The 20,456-nt window shown below is 39.8% G+C and overlaps 2 protein-coding genes and 1 long non-coding RNA gene across 3 annotated transcripts in view; 1 reads left to right on the forward strand and 2 right to left on the reverse strand.

The window, feature by feature from the left end:
* LOC134732644 (uncharacterized) overlaps positions 1-20,456 on the reverse strand; it is a 186,563-nt gene that overhangs the window by 156,175 nt on the left and 9,932 nt on the right. The gene's annotated exons all lie outside the window — the stretch shown is intronic.
* Positions 486-3,972, reverse strand: LOC129464105 (serine/threonine-protein kinase N2-like). Its single transcript, XM_063618672.1, is given in 4 exon segments — positions 486-2,549; positions 2,688-3,747; positions 3,749-3,948; positions 3,951-3,972. Coding segments are annotated over 4 exon segments (2,814 nt in total). The 3' UTR covers positions 486-1,017.
* On the forward strand, positions 19,630-20,208 carry LOC129464112 (large ribosomal subunit protein eL21-like). The gene has a single exon (XM_055245093.2). The coding sequence runs from the start codon at positions 19,667-19,669 to the stop codon at positions 20,138-20,140; it is 474 nt and encodes a 157-aa protein (XP_055101068.1). The 5' UTR covers positions 19,630-19,666; the 3' UTR covers positions 20,141-20,208.

Genomic DNA, 20,456 nt, shown 5'->3' on the forward strand with positions numbered 1-20,456 from the left:
AAAATTAAATAATAAGCCTATAACCTAGAAAACATTAAAACTTGCACATATACATGTTCACAGCATCTATACAATGATAATCCCTATGGTTTAACCAAGTTATAGTTCCCTTCTACAGCAGACACAAAACCAAGGTGAACTAGGTTGGCAGATGTAGAGTGAATATCAAAAAAGGGGTAATCGGTTCACTGATTCTGGAAGATATGACTGAATATACTGAGCATCTAGACTTTGGGAATGCATACAGGTAACAATATCTTGGTTCAGCTGATTAAAAGTCCTCATTCTTAACATCTTAAGTAAATGCTGATCTTGTTTGTTTCAGCACTGTTTAATAAACAAAAAAAATTGTTTGGCAAGCAGCCCTGTTGGAAAGCTATAAGCCTCTATTACATGGTTGATAAAAAAGGCAATATAAAGTTTCCTAATAAATATAGAACATTTATAAAATAAGACATCAGTTCACTGTTTTTTTTAAAAAATCAAGCCCCAAACTGTATACAAACTGCCATGTTTTTTGATATTACAGTAATGTCTTTTTTTAAAAAAAGGAGCATTTGCCTTATTCAAACAGAATCGTACTTTGTGTGAACAATAATAGCATTCCAAGCCCTTTTTTTCTTTTTGTAAAACATGGTTAAGTGATTAATTTTCCTTCCACTTAAGGCAGGCATATGGCAAAGCTAGGGACTATAAAAAAGTGGTTTTTTTCTTTCTGTTTAAAAATAGACTATTGATCCAAAAGTATTTGTGATGGATTTTCATGGCCGATGTTCACTCAACTTAAACTCCATGAAACTGTTCCCGGTGCTCATATTTACGCTGAAGTACAATGAGAAGCCACTTTTGAAGAAGTATTAGAATGGTACTTTTAAACAAATCTTCACGTGTTTCAATTAAAAACAAAACAAAACAAAACTCAGAAGCTATTGGTGGCACAGAGAGCAAATGAAGGCTTGCTATTTTTAAGAGGTCTTCTTGTGAGTCAGTCAGCTTGGTTTCACAGTGTCTAGCAACTTAACACCAATCAGCAGTGTAGTCAAAATCTCTGAACATTTCCTGCTCCTCTTCCAAAAGTATCCTTCGTTCTCGAGGTGGAGTCAGAATAGGTGCTTCTGAGGTAAATTCATCATAAAAATTACTAACATCTTCTCGTCCTCTTATGGTAGGTATAAATGGTGGCTTTACTTTTTTGTCCATCAGAGCGCTCCAATCAATTAGCCAGAAAAAATGGTGCTTTTTTACATCCTCTGCATCTTTCTCGCTAGCCCCAAGGCGCCGCTCAGGATTTCTTCTTAACAGCCTTCTCATTACAGAAATGGATTCTGTAGATAAGAACCTTGGATACCTTACTTCATCATTTACAATACTGTCAAAAAGTTTCTCTTCATCATCACCAGGAAAGGGAGACTTACCAACAAGCATTTCATATATAAGCACGCCAAGGCCCCACCAATCTACAGCCCTTGTATAAGAAGTTTCTGTTAATACTTCCAGGGCAAGAAAATTAGGATTGCCACAAAATGTGCTTGTTCTATCTCTGTATCCCATTCCTTCTTTGCAAAGACCAAAATCAGCAATTTTCACAAAGCCCTCTGTATCTAGCAATAAGTTTTCCAATTTCAAATCTCTATAAACAATTTTGTGTTCATGTAAATACTGCAACCCAAGAACTACACAAGCAGCATAAAATACAGCTCTTGGTTCAGAAAAGACATCAGTATGAATGTGCATCATTAGGTCCCCACCGGCAGCATATTCCATTACAAAGCAAACATGCTGTTTGGTTTGGAAACATGCAAAAAGGTTCGCCAAAAAGGGATGCCTTACACTATTCACAGTTTTGAAAATTCTTTTTTCACACATCAGGATGTCTACTTCATCTTGAGCCACAATATCTCCTTTCTTTAACGCTTTTATAGCAAACATCTCATTTCTGTGTTTATATTCAGCTAAAAGCACCTTTCCAAAATGTCCTCTTCCCAAGACAGCACAACACCTGAAATCTTGTAGATTAAATTGAAGCCTTTGCTGATATCTTCTATCCTCAAGTTCTTGAATACCACTATATTCTAGGCCTGACTGAGGAGTATCAGGCTTGTATTCAGATTGAGATTTTGGAAGTATACTATTTCTGTCATTCTCAATATCAAAAGCAGTCTCTGAATCCTGTCCTGGTGTATCCAAAACTCTTAATTCAGAAGATTCATCTATTTCTCCAAGGGAAGAAGCTTGTGGTGGTGCTGGAGGAGGTTCAGGCTCAAGATCAAAGTCCAATTTGGTTACTGTAGAATCACTAGCTGGAGGTGCTAGTTCAGGGATGTGTACATCAACCACTGGCACTGTAGTAGGCACAGGAGCTTGAGGGCTGAAGGTGCCAGAATGATTTGCTGTAGGAATAGCTCTTCTTACTAGCCTTCCTCAAGTGGCAATAATAGTATTCATGTGAGGAGCTCTGAGAAATCTTTTGCCTTGTTGCTTTGAAAAAATTTTCTTTTCTCTTTGAAGTTTTGGTCTTCTTTCAATAACTGGATTAAAAAAGGTAACCTCTGCAAATAAAGTACCCTGTGGTTCCAAATAGAGACACATGCCATACCGTTGGTTGTCTAAAAAATCTTCTAACCTCAGAAATTTTACAGCACACAGAGAGCGCCAATCACGCCAATAAACTGAAATTTCCAGTTCACGTGACCTGTCCAGTTCCAGTGTAAACTTCTGGTCCCATGACTGATTGGAAATGGGTTTCCAGCTAGTTTGGCCAACCACAGTATTACTAAGCTTCAAAACAGCACAGACATCATTGGACAAGTCATTGGTTTTTGGAAGATTTCGACTACTTCCGTTTTTACTTTTACTCGTTCTGCTCATGAAACATGATCTGGTTTCACTTGGACTCCAACCAGGCAGTGCAACTGATGTTGCTTTTGACCATCCAGGGACATTCTCTAGGATATCTTGGCAGCCCATAAGACGCACTTCCAAAGTACCTGTTAATGCTGCTGGTTTGGATAGTGTACTATATTGATTTTGTGTAGACATCATACTTTGACGTGGACTTAGTGTTGGTGATGCAGCAACAAGTGAAAGTTCTTCAATAATAATACTGCTTTGGGGATGATTCTTGGGGAGTTCATTTAATCTTTGCTCTAATGAATACTTTAAAAGGTCCAACTTCTGACTTGATTCATTAAATCTTGCTTGAGCTTCTGAAAGTGCTTTTCTGTCTGTTACTTTTCCTGAGCCAAGTAATTTCCTTACATTCTTTGCACCTTCTGCTACTGCAAATTCTATCCTAAAATGATGCCTTAATTCTTCCATCCGAAGTTCAAGAGGACTTATCAAAGGTTTTGCATTATCAAAAGCCAATTCATTAGTCTGGACTGCCTGAAGAATCTGCATTCGTATGACTTCTATTTTTGTCTTGCTGTCCTGGAGCAGTTGCTGAGCTATACCATGGAGTTTCCGATCCTTTGAAGATCCATTTGAATACATCTGTATCATATTCTCTGCACCTTGTTTTACTTTAAGTTCTATATCCAACTGTTCCTGTAGAGCCTTCAATCTATTGTTGCTAGTAGAACAACGAGGGTCACTATTTGGAGTATCTGGAGTCCTTGGGCAATCTGTAATATCTTCTGGATCTGATACAACAATATGTGCATTTAATTCCTGCAGCTTGTGATGTAGTTCTTCTAATTTTTTATTTGATTTTTTCAAAATGTTGTCTACATAAGCCAAACTTTTTTTTATCTGTTGTGACTTTCCTCAGATTTTCAGCTCCTTCTTTGATTTTCAGTTCTTTCCTTATTTCTCTCTTAATTCGATCCTTGATATCATCTAATTTCTGCTGCACCATTGTATCTGAAAAGTCTAATTTTTGAACAGCACTCACATTATCAGAAAACAGAAGACTTCGGGAATCCCCCTGCAGTTCCGTGAGCAGAATCTTCCCCGTTGGGGGTTGGACGCCATTGCGCTGGTATGGACTCCGCACATGGATTCGGCCGCCACTGGTGAAGGGAGAAGGCGGGACAGGGCTCGGAGTAGGGGTGAGGAGAGGGGAGAGAAAGAAAAAAAAAACAACTGGGGATTCATGGAGGTGCAGCCCCTGCGGGAGGCGTGGCTTATTCTGTCCGGTTCATCGAGAGAGGCGGGGAGCGAGAGCACTCGTAGCGGGCTTCCTCTCGCCGCCTGCCGGCCGCCACCACCGCCCACACCGGAATGTTGGTCTAGTCGCTCTGGGTGACACCAGAATCCACCTCAAGCTTCTCTGTTCTGAGTGCTGCGGCCGCCTATTGCATTTTTTTAAAAACTTGGAGTCAATGACATGGATGACCAGTTAATCAAGGCTGCCCACTTGGATGCCTTTTTTCATGTCTCTGCAAATTCAGAGCATTCATCGAACATTCACTAAGCATCTAGAGCCAGGAATGGTGTGGACACTTATTAAATTATTGCTGAATAAAATAGTAAACCACACTTACTTAGAGGATGGTCTTGCAGATATTACAGAAACACTTGTCAATCATAAAACAAGATGCATGTGTTCTTATAACCTGCTGACCAGTTTATCAAAGTTCTCCTCAGAGTCTTCCTTAGGTAATTGCCATCTATTCAGCTGGTTTCCCTAGCAACAGCTGACATCCTGAGAAAGGCAGCTGTGGCTCTGCCTCAGCTCCATCCATTGCTCACTCTAGTGGGTTTCTGTAATTTTCCATAGCAGCAGCACCAATGTTCATGTTGTATTATCGTCTCATTGTTCTTCTGAATTTTTAAAAAATAAGGGTGGTTTATATATACAGTTTGACTCATTTCCATTAAAAACAATTAAAATGATTGATAAAATGAAAACAAACAAAAAATTCACCATCATAAATATGTCTCCAAGCTGGCAAGAAAGTAAGGAATCCTCAGATTAAAAACTGAATCGAGACAGGCACCCAGAAACAAAAGCAGAGACAACTTTTGCATTGAGGATATTTGCCATGAATTTGAGCCTAGGTGCTCAAGGTCTTGCAGGGTATGGAAAAACAGAGGCAAAGACTAGGGCCCAACCAGGTTGTGATTTAATAGAAACCCCACCCCCACATATAAACCCTGGACCCCAAAGCCTATACCCTACAAATAAACATGCTCCCTGCCCCTCTCCCCAGGGGACAGTGAGGACACATACTATCTGGAGTCACTGACTGTATTAGTCTGTTTTCACGCTGCTCATAAAGACATACCTGAGATTGGGTAATTTAAAAGAAAAAGAGGTTTAATGGACTCACATTTCCACGTGGCTGCGGAGGCCTTGCCATCATGGTGGAACCAAAAGCCATGTCTTAGATGGCAGTAAACAAGAGAGAATGAGAACCAAGCAAAAAGGGAAACCCCTTATAAAACCATCAGATCTCATGAGATTTAGTCACTACCAAGTGAACTGTATGGGGGGAAACTGCCCCCATGATTCAGTTATCTCCCATCAGGTCCCTCCTATAACCTGTGGGAATTATGGGAGCTACAATTCAAGATGAGATTTGTCAAGATGAGATATAAACCATATCACTGAGTATACAGGGAAAGTCTCTTTTGGGAATTTGCAACTATACACTGGCCCTCACATGGTTTGTAACCCAAATTCACACAATCTATGTTGTCTAAAAAACATACCATCAAAAATGTAGTGATCCCAGGCTGGTAGTAGTACTGCTTGCCTAGTGGAACCAAGTGCAGTTCTTTTCTGGAAGAACTACCTTGCTTCTAAAAACAGAAGGTAAGATATGGCCTAAGACAGAATAGTGAATTTAAAGATAAACCTGAAGAAACCACAAGAATAAAGCATAGAGAGAAAACAAGATGAGAAACAGGACAGTTTGAGAACCATGGAGGACAGAATGAAAAGGACTAACAGACGTCTGATGTGAGAACGACAGGGAGAAAGAAAGAATTGGGTAGAAACAATATTCGAAGAGAGAACAGCTGAGAGGTTTTTAGAAAGCCATCTACAGATTGAGAAAACCCAGCTATGGTTGGGTGCAGTGGTTCAATCTTGTAATCCCAGCACTTTGGGAGGCTGAGGTGGGTGGATCACTCGAGGCCAGGAGTTCAAGTTCGGCCTGGCCAACATAGCAAAACCCTGTCTCTACTAAAAATACAAAAATTAGCCAGGTGTATTGGCACATGCCTGTAGTCCCAGCTACTCAGGAGGCTGAGGCAGGAGAATCGCTTGAACCTGGGAGGCAGAGGTTGAAGTGAGCCGAGATTGTGCCATTGCACTCCAGCCTGGGCGACAGAGCCCAGACTCTGTCTCCAAAAAAAAAAAAAAAAAAAAAAAAAAACTATAAATATAAACATAAAGCCGGATAAATGCATAGAACTGCACTCCTGGACACAGCAAAATGAAAACTGAAAACCATGAGAAGATAAAGTCCTCTATAGAGAGAAGACATACAACCTTTCAAGAAGTGATGCTTAATTTGATAGCTTGCTTCTTAATGGCAACAATGGGGGCCAGAAAATGGCAGATCTGTACTGAGAGGAAAAAAACACTGATGCAGAAGTTGAATCCCAGGTTCCACATCTCTCAAATATGAGGGCTAAGTAGACATTTTTAAACAACCCAAAACTCAGAGAGTTTGCAACATTTAAACACCCAGTAAGGAAAATTCTAAAGGATATTTTTTTCAAGCAGAAGAAAATGATCCCAGATGGAAAGTCTGATGTAAACAAAGGATTAAAGAACAAAGAATATGGCAAATGTGGGTAAACCAAAGCTAATATTGATGGAATGAAACATAATTAAAATATCTTTTGGAGTTAGAAAAGCATGATAGGACTAAAATACTTGGCAATAGCATACAGATGGGAAGAGAATAATATTGAGTTTCTTGTGTTTAGGGGGAGAAGGATAAAAATACTGCTTTCCTTTAGAATACAGTGTATACAACTTTCAAAACAGAAGAGGAAAAACAATGAGAAAATAATAATCAGTCCAAAAGAAGGTGAGAAGAGAGAAGAAATGAAGTATAGAATAAGGGAGAACAAACAAAAGAACAAGATAACCAGGTACAAATAAATCTAATTTATAAATTTAGTAATTATGACAAATATAAATGGACTTAAATCTTCAGGTACAAGGCTGTGTTTATAAAATGAAGTTATATGCTTTTTATCAGAGATAATATGAAATACTTACAATGGCAACAAAAGCCAATTGACAAATGGGATCTAATTAAACTAAAGGCATATTTCTGCACAGCAAAAGAAACTACCATCAGAGTGAACAGGCAACCTACAGAATGGGAGAAAATTTTTCCAACCTACTCATCTGACAAAGGGCTAATATCCAGAATCTACAATGAACTCAAACAAATTTACAAGAAAAAAACAAACAACCCCACCAAAAAGTGGGCAAAGGATATAAACAGACACTTCTCAAAAGAAGACATTTATGCAGCCAAAAGACACATGAAAAAATGCTCATCATCACTGGCCATCAGAGAAATGCAAATCAAAACCGCAATGAGATACCATCTCACACCAGTTAGAATGGCCATCATTAAACAGGAAACAACAGGTGCTGGAGAGGATGTGGAGAAATAGGAACACTTTTACACTGTGGGTGGGACTGTAAACTAGTTCAACCATTGTGGAAGACAGTGTGGCAATTCCTCAGGGATCTAGAACTAGAAATACCATTTGACCCAGCCATCCCATTACTGGGTATATACCCAAAGGATTATAAATCATGCTGCTATAAATACAAATGCACATGTATGTTTATTGTGGCACTATTCACAGTAGCAAAGACTTGGAACCAACTGAAATGTCCAACAATGATAGACTGGATTAAGCAAATGTGGCACATATACACCATGGAATACTATGCAGCCATAAAAAATGATGAGTTCGTGTCCTTTGTAGGGACATGGATGAAGCTGGAAACCATCATTCTCAGCAAACTATCACAAGGACAAAAAACCAAACACCGCATGTTCTCACTTATAGGTGGGAATTGAACAATGAGAACACATGGACACAGGAAGGGGAACATCACACACCAGGGCCTGTTGTGGGGTGGGGGGAGTGGGGAGGGATAGCATTAGGAGATATACCTAATGTTAAGTGACGAGTTAATGGGTGCAGCACACCAACATGGCACATGGATACATATGTAACTAACCTGCACGTTGTGCACATGTACCCTAAAACTTAAAGTATAATTAAAAAAAAGAAATACTTAAGTCTTTAAAATGGAATTGAGAAAAGATATCCCAGATACATGTTAACTGAAAGAAAGCTAGTGTAATTATATTAATACCAGCCCAAATAGACTTAGTGTTTAGGCATTGATTGGATGTTAATATCTAATGTGTGTTTTCTTTTCCTCCCAGTGAAAGGTCAACAGAAAGCTTCGCACCAAGGCATGTGCCACATATCTTTTTCTTCATTCTTTGGCAACATCAGATAGTGTTATTCCTTAAAAAGTTCTAATCGCTCACTCTCTCAGAAATTAAATTCTTTCTCTTTGTGTTTTTTCTTGTGTTGTTATTGTTGTTTGTTTGTTTGACACAGAAGCTCAATCTGTTGCCCAGCCTGGAGTGCAGTGCTGCAATCACAGCTCACTGCGGCCTCAACTTCCTGGGCACAAGTGATCCTCCTACCTCAGCCTCCCAAGGGGCTAGGACTATTGGCATACCCCCCATGTCTAGCTAATTTTTTTGCTTTGAATTTTCTAGAGACAGGGTCTTGCTGTGTTGTCCGGGCTGGTCTCAAACTCCTGGATTCAAATTGTTCTCCTGCTTCCCAAAACACCTCCCAAAGTGCTAGGATTGCAGATGTGAGCTACCACACCCAGCCTTAAATTGTTTTAAAAAAATTTTTTTTAGCATTTATGCTGGAGAAAAGTATTTTATGGTGAAAAAGAGTTGTCCTACCTCCTCCAAATTGTTGCTTAAATCGATAATCACTTGGCCTTGTAACATCTCTGTCATCTGTTTATCCCGTTTCCATGAATACATGCCTGATTTGCTTTAATGGTGTCACTGATGCCTTTCTTTTAATTTCTCAAGTTTTCACTGCAGTTCCATGGGCTTCTCCTTACATTGAGACCCTCTCTCTTGTTTGGATCATGGCATTCACTCAGGGTCCAACTCTCTCATTAGGTTCCAACACATTTTTAGGTGAGATCAATGAACTTCTTTTGAATCTAATCGTTTCATGGTATTTTAAGTAACAATCCTGACTTCAATTAAACCTTTAATATCTTGAGCACACACCACTCACCTTAAATCTTGGTTCTTTTAAGCTAGCTGAGTTTGACCTTGTATTTCACATTAAGCCCATCTCATTTCTCGGTTGCAGCGTGGATTAATCTCTTTGAGCTTCTTACTTCATTTGTTTTAGTCTGATTTTGAAGAGGTCAAGTATATTTAACTATTTGATCATATAACAGATTTCCCCTGTCTGGATTTTTATACTGTGTATGGCATGTGGTTGGTGGCTCTATTCTAAGCTTTTCCCAACCGTGAAATATGCATACAGCCAACTGCTTTGTTGGTGCTATCATTATTACCAACTCAGGTTTATTAAGCACTCAGTGCCTATGTCACTATGGTGCTTATGAATCAAAGAGAATCTTGGTTCTTGGTCATGAACAGTTGCCTGCACTGATTCAAAGGACAGAAAATAATAATGTCAGCCACAGCAAACAACTGCACCTAGGAGGGAGCCTGGCTCTTCCTCCTGGTGTTCCTAAACTCTGAAGAAACAGCATGAGTTTTACCTTCAAAGGTTTTGGCTAAGTGAGTTTGGGAAAATCATTTAACTTCTTTGAGCCTCCGTTTTCTCTTCTGTAATGCTGGAATTATGATGATGAGACCTGCTTTTGTGAAGACTAAATGTAACACTGCATGGAAAGCTCTTTAACTAATTAAATGGCATCTGACTAATTGAATAATCCTGATTCTCCTTAAAACCAAAACTTCTCCCAAATCAAGACCCTCATATAGGGCTTCTGGGGACCAATCTCTCTGACTCTTTCAATCACTTAATAATTAGATTTGGGCTGTTAAAAGATAAACTTTGGCACAATTATTTTTGGAAATATGGGCTAATAACAATGATGTATCAGCTGAATCTGGGACTTTTTCAGGTGAGCTCAGTGTCCCTAGAGTCTATGAAAGGCTTCATCAAGTTGTTTTCTGTGACTCTAGCCTGGTAACCCATATCAAGATAAATACATCTTTGCACATGGTTGATTCATATCTTCTCAACTGCCTAGAAATATTTGAGCATGAAAGAATGTAAATATCAGGTCCAAGAGGGGCAGGCTACTGCATCTCTGCCTGCCTGCCTGCCATGGAGGACACCTAGTAGATAGAGAACACACAGCATGCCATGGGATTGGAGTCCCCACCAGGCCAAAATGGAGTTTGTGGGGAAGCAGCTTCAATTTTCTTCAAGTAACTCAATTATCTTTGAGTAGGACATAAATTATTTTCTAAAAAAGCATAGATGGATTGATTGGCTTCTGCTTTTCTGCTTTTTGTTTCTGTTTTTGTTTTTTTGAGATGGAGTCTCGCTCTGTTGCTCAGGCTAGAGTATAGTGGCATGATCTCAGCTCACTGCAACATCCACCTCCTGGGTTCAAGCAATTCTCATGCCTTAGCCTCCCCAGCAGCTGGGATTGCCGGCATGTGCCACCACACCTAGCTAATTTTTGTATTTTTAGTAGAGACAGGGTTTCACCATGTTGCCCAGGTTGGTCTCGAACTCCTGGCCTCAAGTGATCTGCCTACCTTGGCCTGCCAAAGTGCTGGGATTACAGGCATGAGTCACTGCACCCAGCCAGACTTCTGCTTTTGTGGATGAAAATTTTTTAAAAAAATTTTGGCCGGACATGGTGGCTTATGCCTGTAATCCCAGCACTTTGGGAGGCCAAGGCAGGTGGATCACGAGGTCAGGAGATCGAAACCATCCTGGCTAACATGGTGAAACCCCGTCTCTACTGAAAATACAAAAAATTAGCTGGGCGTGGTGGCAGGCGCCTGTAGTCCCAGCTACTCGGGAGGCTGAGGCAGGAGAATGGCGTGAACCCGGGAGGCGGAGTTTGCAGTGAGCCGAGATTGTGCCACTGCACTCACTCCAGCCTGGGTGACAGAGCGAGATTCTGTCTCAAAAAAAAAAAAAAAAAAAAAAAAAAAAAAAAAAAAATTTTGTTTGACATGTCTAACCCTGATACTTACGTATTCTTTGATGGATCAGCCTTCTGCTCAAATATTTCAAGACAATGGAGAAGATCTTTGCAATGTGCAAAGATTCATGTATTTCACTAAAAGTATCAGGCTACAGTCTTCAGTAGGAGGATTAGTCCAAAACAATCAAGTCAGCATCGTCAGAAGCTGCACCTCTTCTCATGTGTCTTGAGAATTTTTGTTGCGATCTCATATTTGTTGTGATTCTATGTCTGAAACGTCCATGAGGACTCCATGAGTGGTTCATTTCTCTAGATGACTTGCATTTTCTAAGTGCCTGGAGGTGTGATTTCCAGTTTGACCATTTTAGAAATCTGACTATTAATACAAGTAATTAGTATTTTTATTATTTGTGAATAAATTTTAGTTTGTTGCTTTATAGTCAGAGAATGTGGCCAATAAAAATGTTCCTTTTGAAACTTCGTAATTTTCATTGTGGTCAGGTAAATGGTTTATTTGCAACTGTCTGATAAACATAGTGAAGAACGTGCATCTTTGTCTGTAGGGCACAAAATTATCTACATACCTATTTTTAAATCAGATTTGTTGATCATATTATTTGAGATATCTTTACCCTTGTTTAATGCTCATTGACTTAAGTGTATTATAGTTTATGGTATGATTTTGGATTTTATAAGGTCTCTGTATTTCTAGTTTTTGTTTTGCTTTATGTATTTAGCTGCTATTTGGAGACACTGAAATTTATTAATTTATTGTAATTTATTGTAGATTATGCCTTTTATCTTTTCCCCATACAATGCTTTATGCGTCAAATTCTTCTTTATCTAGTATTATAATGTTATAGCTGCTTCTTTTTTTCTAATTTTGCTTAAAATGTCTTAGTACATTCCATTATTTTCTACATTTCTTTACTATTCTATTTTAGTTGAATGTATTTTTAAACAACATATAGCTGGAATTTGTAAGCATTCTGTTCCTTTTTTTTTTTTTTTTTTTTTTTTTCTGGAGACAGGATCTGGTCTCTGTTGCCCAGTGGTGCCATCATGGCTCGCTGTGGCCTCAAACTCCTGGGCTCAAGTGATCTTCCTGCCTCAGCCTCCTGAGTAGCTAGGACTATAGGTGCATGTCACCATGCCTAGCTATGAAGTTGCTTGTCTTTTTATATAAGACAGCATCTCTTCACTTTCATTGTGATACTTAGTATCTTTTGTTGTATTTTTCCATTTTACTTTATGTTGATAATTATTTTGTTGTTTCTTCTTACTTTTTTCCTAATTTGTTGTATTATTTTAAATTTCCATTCTAATTCTAGAAATTATGAAATTCTCTCTCTTAGCTAGTAGTTTCCTAATTTTTAAGTCACAAAATCAAAGATATGTGGTAATAAATTTAAAGTAATAGTCCCCATATCAAGATTTTATTAATCTGTTCTAACACTGACTTTGTTGAGACTTATGTAAAACTGAACTCTTGAGTATTTATTCAGTAAATATTAGCAAGTGCTTACTTCTTGGAATACAGATAGTATTTCATACAGAGACACGCAGTTTTTCTTTTCTGTTAGAGAATTGTTACTTACCTCACATTACAGTTCACAGCCACATGACCATCATCCTTTAGACTTCACTATGTTTTACAGAACTGCTCACTGCGGTTTCTTGTATTCTTCATCTTCTCCTGTCCTGAGATCTAGGTTATCCTTAAATTTTGTTTGGTTTGAATATATAAATAAGAGTGTTTCCTTAAAGAGAGTGGGCCGTAGCATTTTTAGTAATGGCTTTCTTTTCTCACATTTAAATGACATTGTGACTCCATTTATCTCAAAATTTCGTAAATCTTTACTGTTTTCTAGCTTTCAGTACTGTAGTGAGATTGATGCTAGTCTCATTTTCCTCTTTATGTAACAGCCATTTCTTTGCACGGGGAAGTTTATGAAACTTTATCTTACCGGACTTCAGAACAGTCACTTGGATGAGACTGATTCCTTTGTCATTGTTATTACAACTTCCTGGTGTTAGCTGAACCGAAAGCAAGGTCTCGTTCAGCACAGGGAAGTTTCATCTATTATTATTATTTGTTGATCAGTATTTATCTTCCATATATTAATTTCTTTTTCTTGAATCCATACGTGTGTCTTCCATGTCCTTTGTCTTTTCATCTATGGTTCCCATATTTTTGCATCTGTGCTCTGGGTCGTAAGCTATTTCCTCCACTTGATCTTTCTGATAACCAATGTGATTTTCATCAGGAACTGCTCTCTTTTCAAATTCATCTCTTAAATTTACATCTAGAAATTAGGCATTTTTTTTAATCCCAGAAATTTTATGTTCTCTTATTTTATCTCCTGAAGACTTCTCATTACATTTTCATTAACTGTCCAGTCTGTTTTTCTATAAATTCTGCCTCAACAGGACCTATGTAATCCAGTCATTTAGGCCTCACAGTTTATTGAAATAGTCTGTTATTTTCTTTCCCTACTCAGGCCAGTGAGTGTGGATTTCTTCAGTGAGAAATAACGCAAGTCCAGCTTGGGTCTCGCTGGGGATCAAGAACTGACGGGCCTGTTTTTCTCTTGCTTAGTTTAGGCTAAAAGACATAGATAGAATAGAAAACATGCCTGCTTCTTTCCCTCCAAAAGGGCCCCGTAGTGAATAGGTTCATAAGCTAATGCCTTTGGGCTATGATGTGAAGCCCCTCTACTTTCAAGATTCTTCAGGTTCCTCAATCCAACCCCTTCTGTCCTCTCCAGGTCTGCTGGCAATGCTAGATCAGCCCCTAAGCAGGCAGATGCAGGACTCCTTTGGAAAGATACACTCTGGCCAGCCACTGGTACAGTAGATCCAGATGGCAATGCACACCCAAAGACTCTGTAGACTCATAACTTATAACCTAATCATGACCCCCCAAAGCCTGGAAACAAATTTTGTTTATAAGGAATGTGGGAGAAAAAAAGACAAATAAAAGGTGCTTATTATCTTTCACTCCCAAGGCCCTACTACAATTATAGAGGGAAAAAATTGGAAAGGCGTAAACAACAAAAACAAAAAATAAAACAGGTGATATCAAGGTCTACATTTTTTTTTTCATGTTTTTCAAATGGAAAGTAGATAGGGGTTGATTTAGCGAAGGAGAAGAGGCTGCTGCTGTTGAGAGGAGATACTGGTGTCAGGAGAGCCCATTCACCCTGCCCAAGTGGAGGCCTGGAGGGAGAAGACACATGGCAGGGGAGGGAGGCTTTGGAGGCAGCATGAGGTTGGGTTGAGAGGTTCCATCCAGGAATCCAGGAATGAGCAATGGAGCAGCCCAGCACCAACTTCGCAGGCTGCAGGAGGCTGATTTCTGGCCCTCTCCTGAAGGCCAATCTAGAGCAAATAGTTTGAAAATATTATAATTACATGAAATTGAAGAAGAAACTCCCTGATGATTCAGGTGATTAAACACTAGAGTAGGCTTTCAGATAATTCACAGGCCTGAAGTTAGAATCTTATTCCAGTGTTCTTTGCGGCATCCTTTTTGGAAACAGATGGTTGGACTAGGTTCATTCACTCATTCATTTGACAAAAAAAAGAAAGGCATCAGATACCAAATCCACTTCATATCTGTGATGCCTGTAGGATTAGGGGCTTTAGGGACAGTGAGTACTGGACAGTGAACAATTATCTGATTATAAACCATTAAATACCAAGATCCACAATATTTCTTTATTGTCTATCATTTGCCCAGAGTGAAGCAGAAATAAAGAGAAGGAGAAGTCCATGATGTATTCATTGTGTGTAGTTTGAGCTTGTCTCTGATAAGGAACTAAAGAAATCAATTTAAAGGAATTAAATGATAACTAATAAAATTATTCAATGCAAGTACCATTCCTGCAACCTGTTTCTCAGAGACAATCATGACAAGCTAAATACCCTACACTTTATTCAGTTCATCCGCCATTTCTCACAGGTGTCAATTTATGATTTCACCAATTATTCTCCCACCATTGAGTTCCTCTGGCCCACCCAAGTCAGAATTCCATCCCCACCTCCTGATCACAAACTTTGACAAAAATCATCATGCCATTATTCTCTCAATTGCCAATGCAAGGAGCTTTTCTGAGTCTCTGTATTAATCCATTCTCACATTGCTATAAAGATACTACCTGAAACTGAGCAATTTATAAAGAAAAGAGGTTTAACTGACTCATAGTTCCCCATGGCTGGGGAGATGTCAAGAAACTTACAATCACCACAGAAGGGGAAGAGGCACGTCTTACATGATGGCAGGCGACAGAGAGAGCGTGCAAGGGCAGGGAAAACTGCCTTATAAAACCATCAGATCTCTTGAGAACTCACTATCATGAGAACAGCAAGGGGAAACCACCTCCATGATCCAATAACCTCCCACTGGGTCCCTCCCTTGATATGTGGGGATCATGGGGATTACAATTCAAGATGAGATTTGGGTGGGGACACAGCCAAACCATATCACCCTCTCTCTCTTTCCTTTACTCCGTCTCTCTGTCTTTCTCTGATACATTAATCAGCCCTCATGTCTCTATGGCATAGGGTCATGTTGACAACCTGCTTCACCCTGACATTCTCCCCTAGGTTAACACTTGTTGGATCTACTCTTCTGGCCCATCCTATAATGCTGGTCCTCCTTAGCTTCTTGATCTTCTTAGGCCATACCTTCATCTAGTTCCATGGTTTTGCTCCAATCCATGTGCCAATAGCATATGGATATGGCTGTGCACTGGGGCAATGCTTTTCTGCTGCACCCCGGGCCCATGTATCCAACACCTGGTTGTCTCCTCTGGATTGTGCACAGGAGGCCATGTGGTATACAGGGAAAGAGCAGGGATTCTGGATGCAGACTGTGTTCAAAATTAGCCAGGCATGGTGGCGCATGCCTGTAATCCCAGGAGAGGCAGGAGAATCCCTTGAACACAGGAGGCAGAGGAGGAGGTGAGCCAAGATCACGCCATTGCACTCCAGCCTGTGCAACAAGAGCAAAACTCTGTCTCAAAAAAAAAAAAAAACCCATAAAAAAAAGCCACACTGCCATTTCCTGGCTGTGAAAATTTTTTTTTTTTTTTTTTTTTTGAGACAGAGTCTCGCTCTGTCACCCAGGCTGGAGTGCAGTGGCACAATCTCGGATCACTGCAAGCTCCGCCTCCCAGGTTCACGCCATTCTCCTGCCTCAGCCTCTCCGAGTAGCTGGGACTACAGGCGCCTGCCACCACGCCCGGCTAATTTTTTTGTATTTTTAGTAGAGACGGGGTTTCACCGTGGTCTCGATCTCCTGACCTGGTGATCCGCCCGCCTCGGCCTCCCAAAGTGCTGGGATTACAAGCGTGAGCCACCGCGCCCGGCCTGGCTGTGAAATATTAGGCAAATTATTTAACCTCTCTGGGTTTCAGCTTCCTCTTCTGGGAACTTGAAATAAAAATGTTACCTATTCCGACTAGTTGTTAGGTGCAATTATTATATGTAAATTATATGTAAAGTGCTGAGACCAGCTCATGGCATATGGCATACATAGAATGTAAGCTATTGTTTTTGTTATGATTATTTCAGACAAGGGATTTGAAAACAAATTTATTTTCTCTTTATTCTTAATTACCATGGTAACATCATTTGTCTCCTCATCTTCTAAACCAGAAATATGAAAGTCATTCTTCACTCCTCTCTCTTTGGCGTCATTAAATACAGTTGATTATATTCCCATTTCTCCTGTCAGCCTGCTCCTCACCATCCCCCGCCATTCTCATAGACTCTGTTTACGCTCTCCCCATCTGGTCTGGAATGCTGCAATAGATTCTTAACTAGTTATGTCTTCTATTTTTCCTCTCCCTTTAAAAATCACCCTTTGCAATGAAAACCCAGTAGTAGTAAAAAAAAAAAAAAACAAAATGATGACAGCAATGACGACAATACTAATACCTTGTTTTTAGGCATTATCTCATTTAATCCTTACAACATATCGATGATGTAGACACGCTTACTCAATTGTTTTATAAAACTGAGCCTAAGTTTTATAAAACTTAGGCTTTGAAAGGCTAAGAAACGTGCCCAAAGCACAGAGCTGAGACCTGACAGGTCTAGAATATCAATGCCAGCTGTCTGATCCCAGAACCTGCACTCCTAACCTCTGCTAACTGCAGGCCCATTCCTTCCAGCCATTCTCCAGTTACTGATTTCCTGCAGATGAAACTGTGCTTTCCACCGGGCCCTTTGTCAACTCATCCAGGAAAACTGCTCCAGATTCACATTGTAATCATATCTTCATAATCCTCACTTTGCATGTTACTCTTCAGCAATACCATACTGCATATGATTCCCAAACACTTCATGGTGTTTTTCTCCTTCATGACTTTGCAAAAGTTCTTTTCTGTTTCTCCATTTGTTAACCCTGAAAATAACTACTGAGAAAATGTAGCTTATATGTCACCTCTCTGGCCCTCTGACAGGCAAGCATTCCCACCTTTCTTCCATGCTTCTTTCATTAATGCATTCTATTTTTACTGGTGTATATACTACCTCTATCTACGTTAGTAGACTAAGAGCTTTCGGAGGGTGAGGACTGTGTTCTCATTGTATTCCTGGCACAGTCTTAAAAAATATTTGTTGAATTAAATTTATTTCAAAATAGTTGGCCTATGTGTAGACACAGACCATGCTCAGATGGTATCTCTATTAGTCCGTCTCTTCTTACCCTTATCACACTGACCATCTAGGGCCTAAGCATCTTTCCCTGAGAGGACACTCATCTTCCGTCTTCATGTTCTGCTCTCTAATCACCATTTTTGGTGATAACCTCTCCTATCAACCATGGCTCCATCCTGTCATTTGATAATCTCAATCCCTTTTCTGCATGGAATGAGGCTGAAGCCCACAAACAAGCCAATGGGAGACTTGGCCTGTGGCCTCTATCATACTGCAGAAAGGCCTGGGAGGCCCAGCTGGGGCCAGGGCACCCAGGACTCATGGCTAGCTGTTGGATCAGACATGAGTAGAGTCTACCAGGCAGGTAGATACAGAAGGTGTTCAGAAGAGAGCTTGTCCAGGCACATGGATTTGGAGTTACAAGCATTCAGATCGTAATGGAAGAAGCCAAGGAGGAAAAGAGCTTAACAAGGGGCAGGAGTCCTCAAAGGAGGCTGAGCCAGGGTGGCTGGTGCAGTAGGGAACCAACAAGAAGAATGAGGAAAAAGGTCATTAGGCAGAGGAGATATCCTAATTGATCAATAAGGAGAACCAAATTCTTAGTCACCGACATGGAGGTTTCTTATGTCTCAACATTCTAATGTGATTGCTAGTAACAGAGCTATTGTGACTCATAACAGATGATTCAACAAATATCGTCATTCTAGTGACAATGAAATAAACTAAAAGAAGTCTTTTTGCTTTATCTATACACTGAATGATAACCTTTGACATTCATTATTAGCAATCAATATTCTGTGTTGAGGAAGCTGAGGAGGAAGTGAACAAAAAAATTTTAAAAACCCTCAGCCCCTGTTTTAGCATTCTCTAGAGGGACAGAACTAAGGAAATATATATATGAGTTTCTTAAGGATTAACTCATATGATCACAAGGTCCCACGATAGGCCATCTATAGGCTGAGGAGCAAAGAGAGCCAGACCGAGTTCGAAAACTGAACTTGGAGTCTTATGTTCGAGGGCAGGAAGCACCCAGCATAGGAGAAAGATGTAGGCTCAGAGGCTAGGCCAGTCTCTCTTTACACATTTTTCTGCCTGCTTATATTCTGGCCACGCTGGCAGTTGATTAGATTGTGCCCACCCAGATTAAGGGTGAGTCTTCCTTTCCCAGCCCACTGACTCAAATGTTAATCTCCTTTGGCGACACTCTCCACAGACACACCCAGGATCAATACTTTGTATTCTTCAATCCAATCAAGTTGACGTTCAGCATTAACCATCACAGCCCCTGAATTCTGCCCTTTTCTACTGCCTGCTGGTAGATTGCACTCTCTGTGCAGGGCCTTTAAATATTCTTTCTTTTATTTTCTTTTACAGATTTGCAGGATTCCAGCTCCTCAAGCCCTTCACACTCCGCAATATTCTCCACTCAGTCAACATTCTCAGTGTAGGTAAACAACACACTCAGGCAGCTATTGGGACTCTTCCAATGAGATGATGTTTTCAGATGTGTATGCACACTACATAAAGGTTTGAAATGCAAGTTGTCAAAGGTCATGTAAACGGTAATTTTAATTGTGCAATAATTTTAGAAAGCAACTTGACAATGTATTGTCAAAGACTTTAAGATGATCATACACTTTTTCTGAGTAACTCCACTTTTAGACTCATGTTAATCATGTTAATAATCGGAAACAATGGAAACAGGCTTAAATCACAAAGATCTTCATCACAGAATTACCCATAATTCTTAACGACAACAAAACCTTAATGTCGCCTTTCCTTTCGGCCGGAACTGCCATCTTCCAGTAATTCACCAAAATGACAAACACAAAGGGAAAGAGGAGAGGCACCAGATATACATTCTCTAGGCCTTTTAGAAAACATGGAGTTGTTCCTTTGGCCACATATATGCGAATCTATAAGAAAGGTGATATTATAGACATCAAGGGAATGGGTACTGTTCAAAAAGGAATGCCCCACAAGTGTTACCATGACAAAACTGGAAAAGTCTACAATGTTACCCAGCATGCTGTTGGCATTGTTAAGGTTAAGGGCAAGATTCTTGCCAAGAGAATTAATGTGCGTATTGAGCACATTAAGCACTCTAAAAGCCGAGACAGCTTCCTGAAACGCGTGAAGGAAAATTATCAGAAAAAGAAAGAAGCCAAAGAGAAAGGTACCTGGGTTCAACTAAAGTGCCAGCCTGCTCCACCCAGAGAAGCACACTTTGTGAGAACCAATGGGAAGGAGCCTGAGCTGCTGGAACCTATTCCCTATGAATTCATGGCATAATAGATGTTAAAAAAATAAATAAATAAAGGACTTCTGGGCTGTAAAAACAAAACAAAACAAACAAAAAAAAACCTTTATGTCTAAAATAGGAGAATAGCTAAGTCAATTATAGTATCTACTACCCATGTTAATAAGGGGGTATTATGGAGCCATAACAAACTGTGTTTCATGTCAGGTCAATTCAACAAACATGTATGGACTGCTTTAAATCTCTAGCACCACCCTAGCAGCTCAAGGCCTAGCATTCAGTGTTAAATTAAGTTTAGCCTACAGCTGCCTCCTTACATATTTTAAGTCTGGCCTAAATCTTTCTCTG

Source organism: Symphalangus syndactylus, chromosome 15 (assembly GCF_028878055.3).
Source record: "Symphalangus syndactylus isolate Jambi chromosome 15, NHGRI_mSymSyn1-v2.1_pri, whole genome shotgun sequence".
Lineage (NCBI taxonomy): Eukaryota > Metazoa > Chordata > Mammalia > Primates > Hylobatidae > Symphalangus > Symphalangus syndactylus.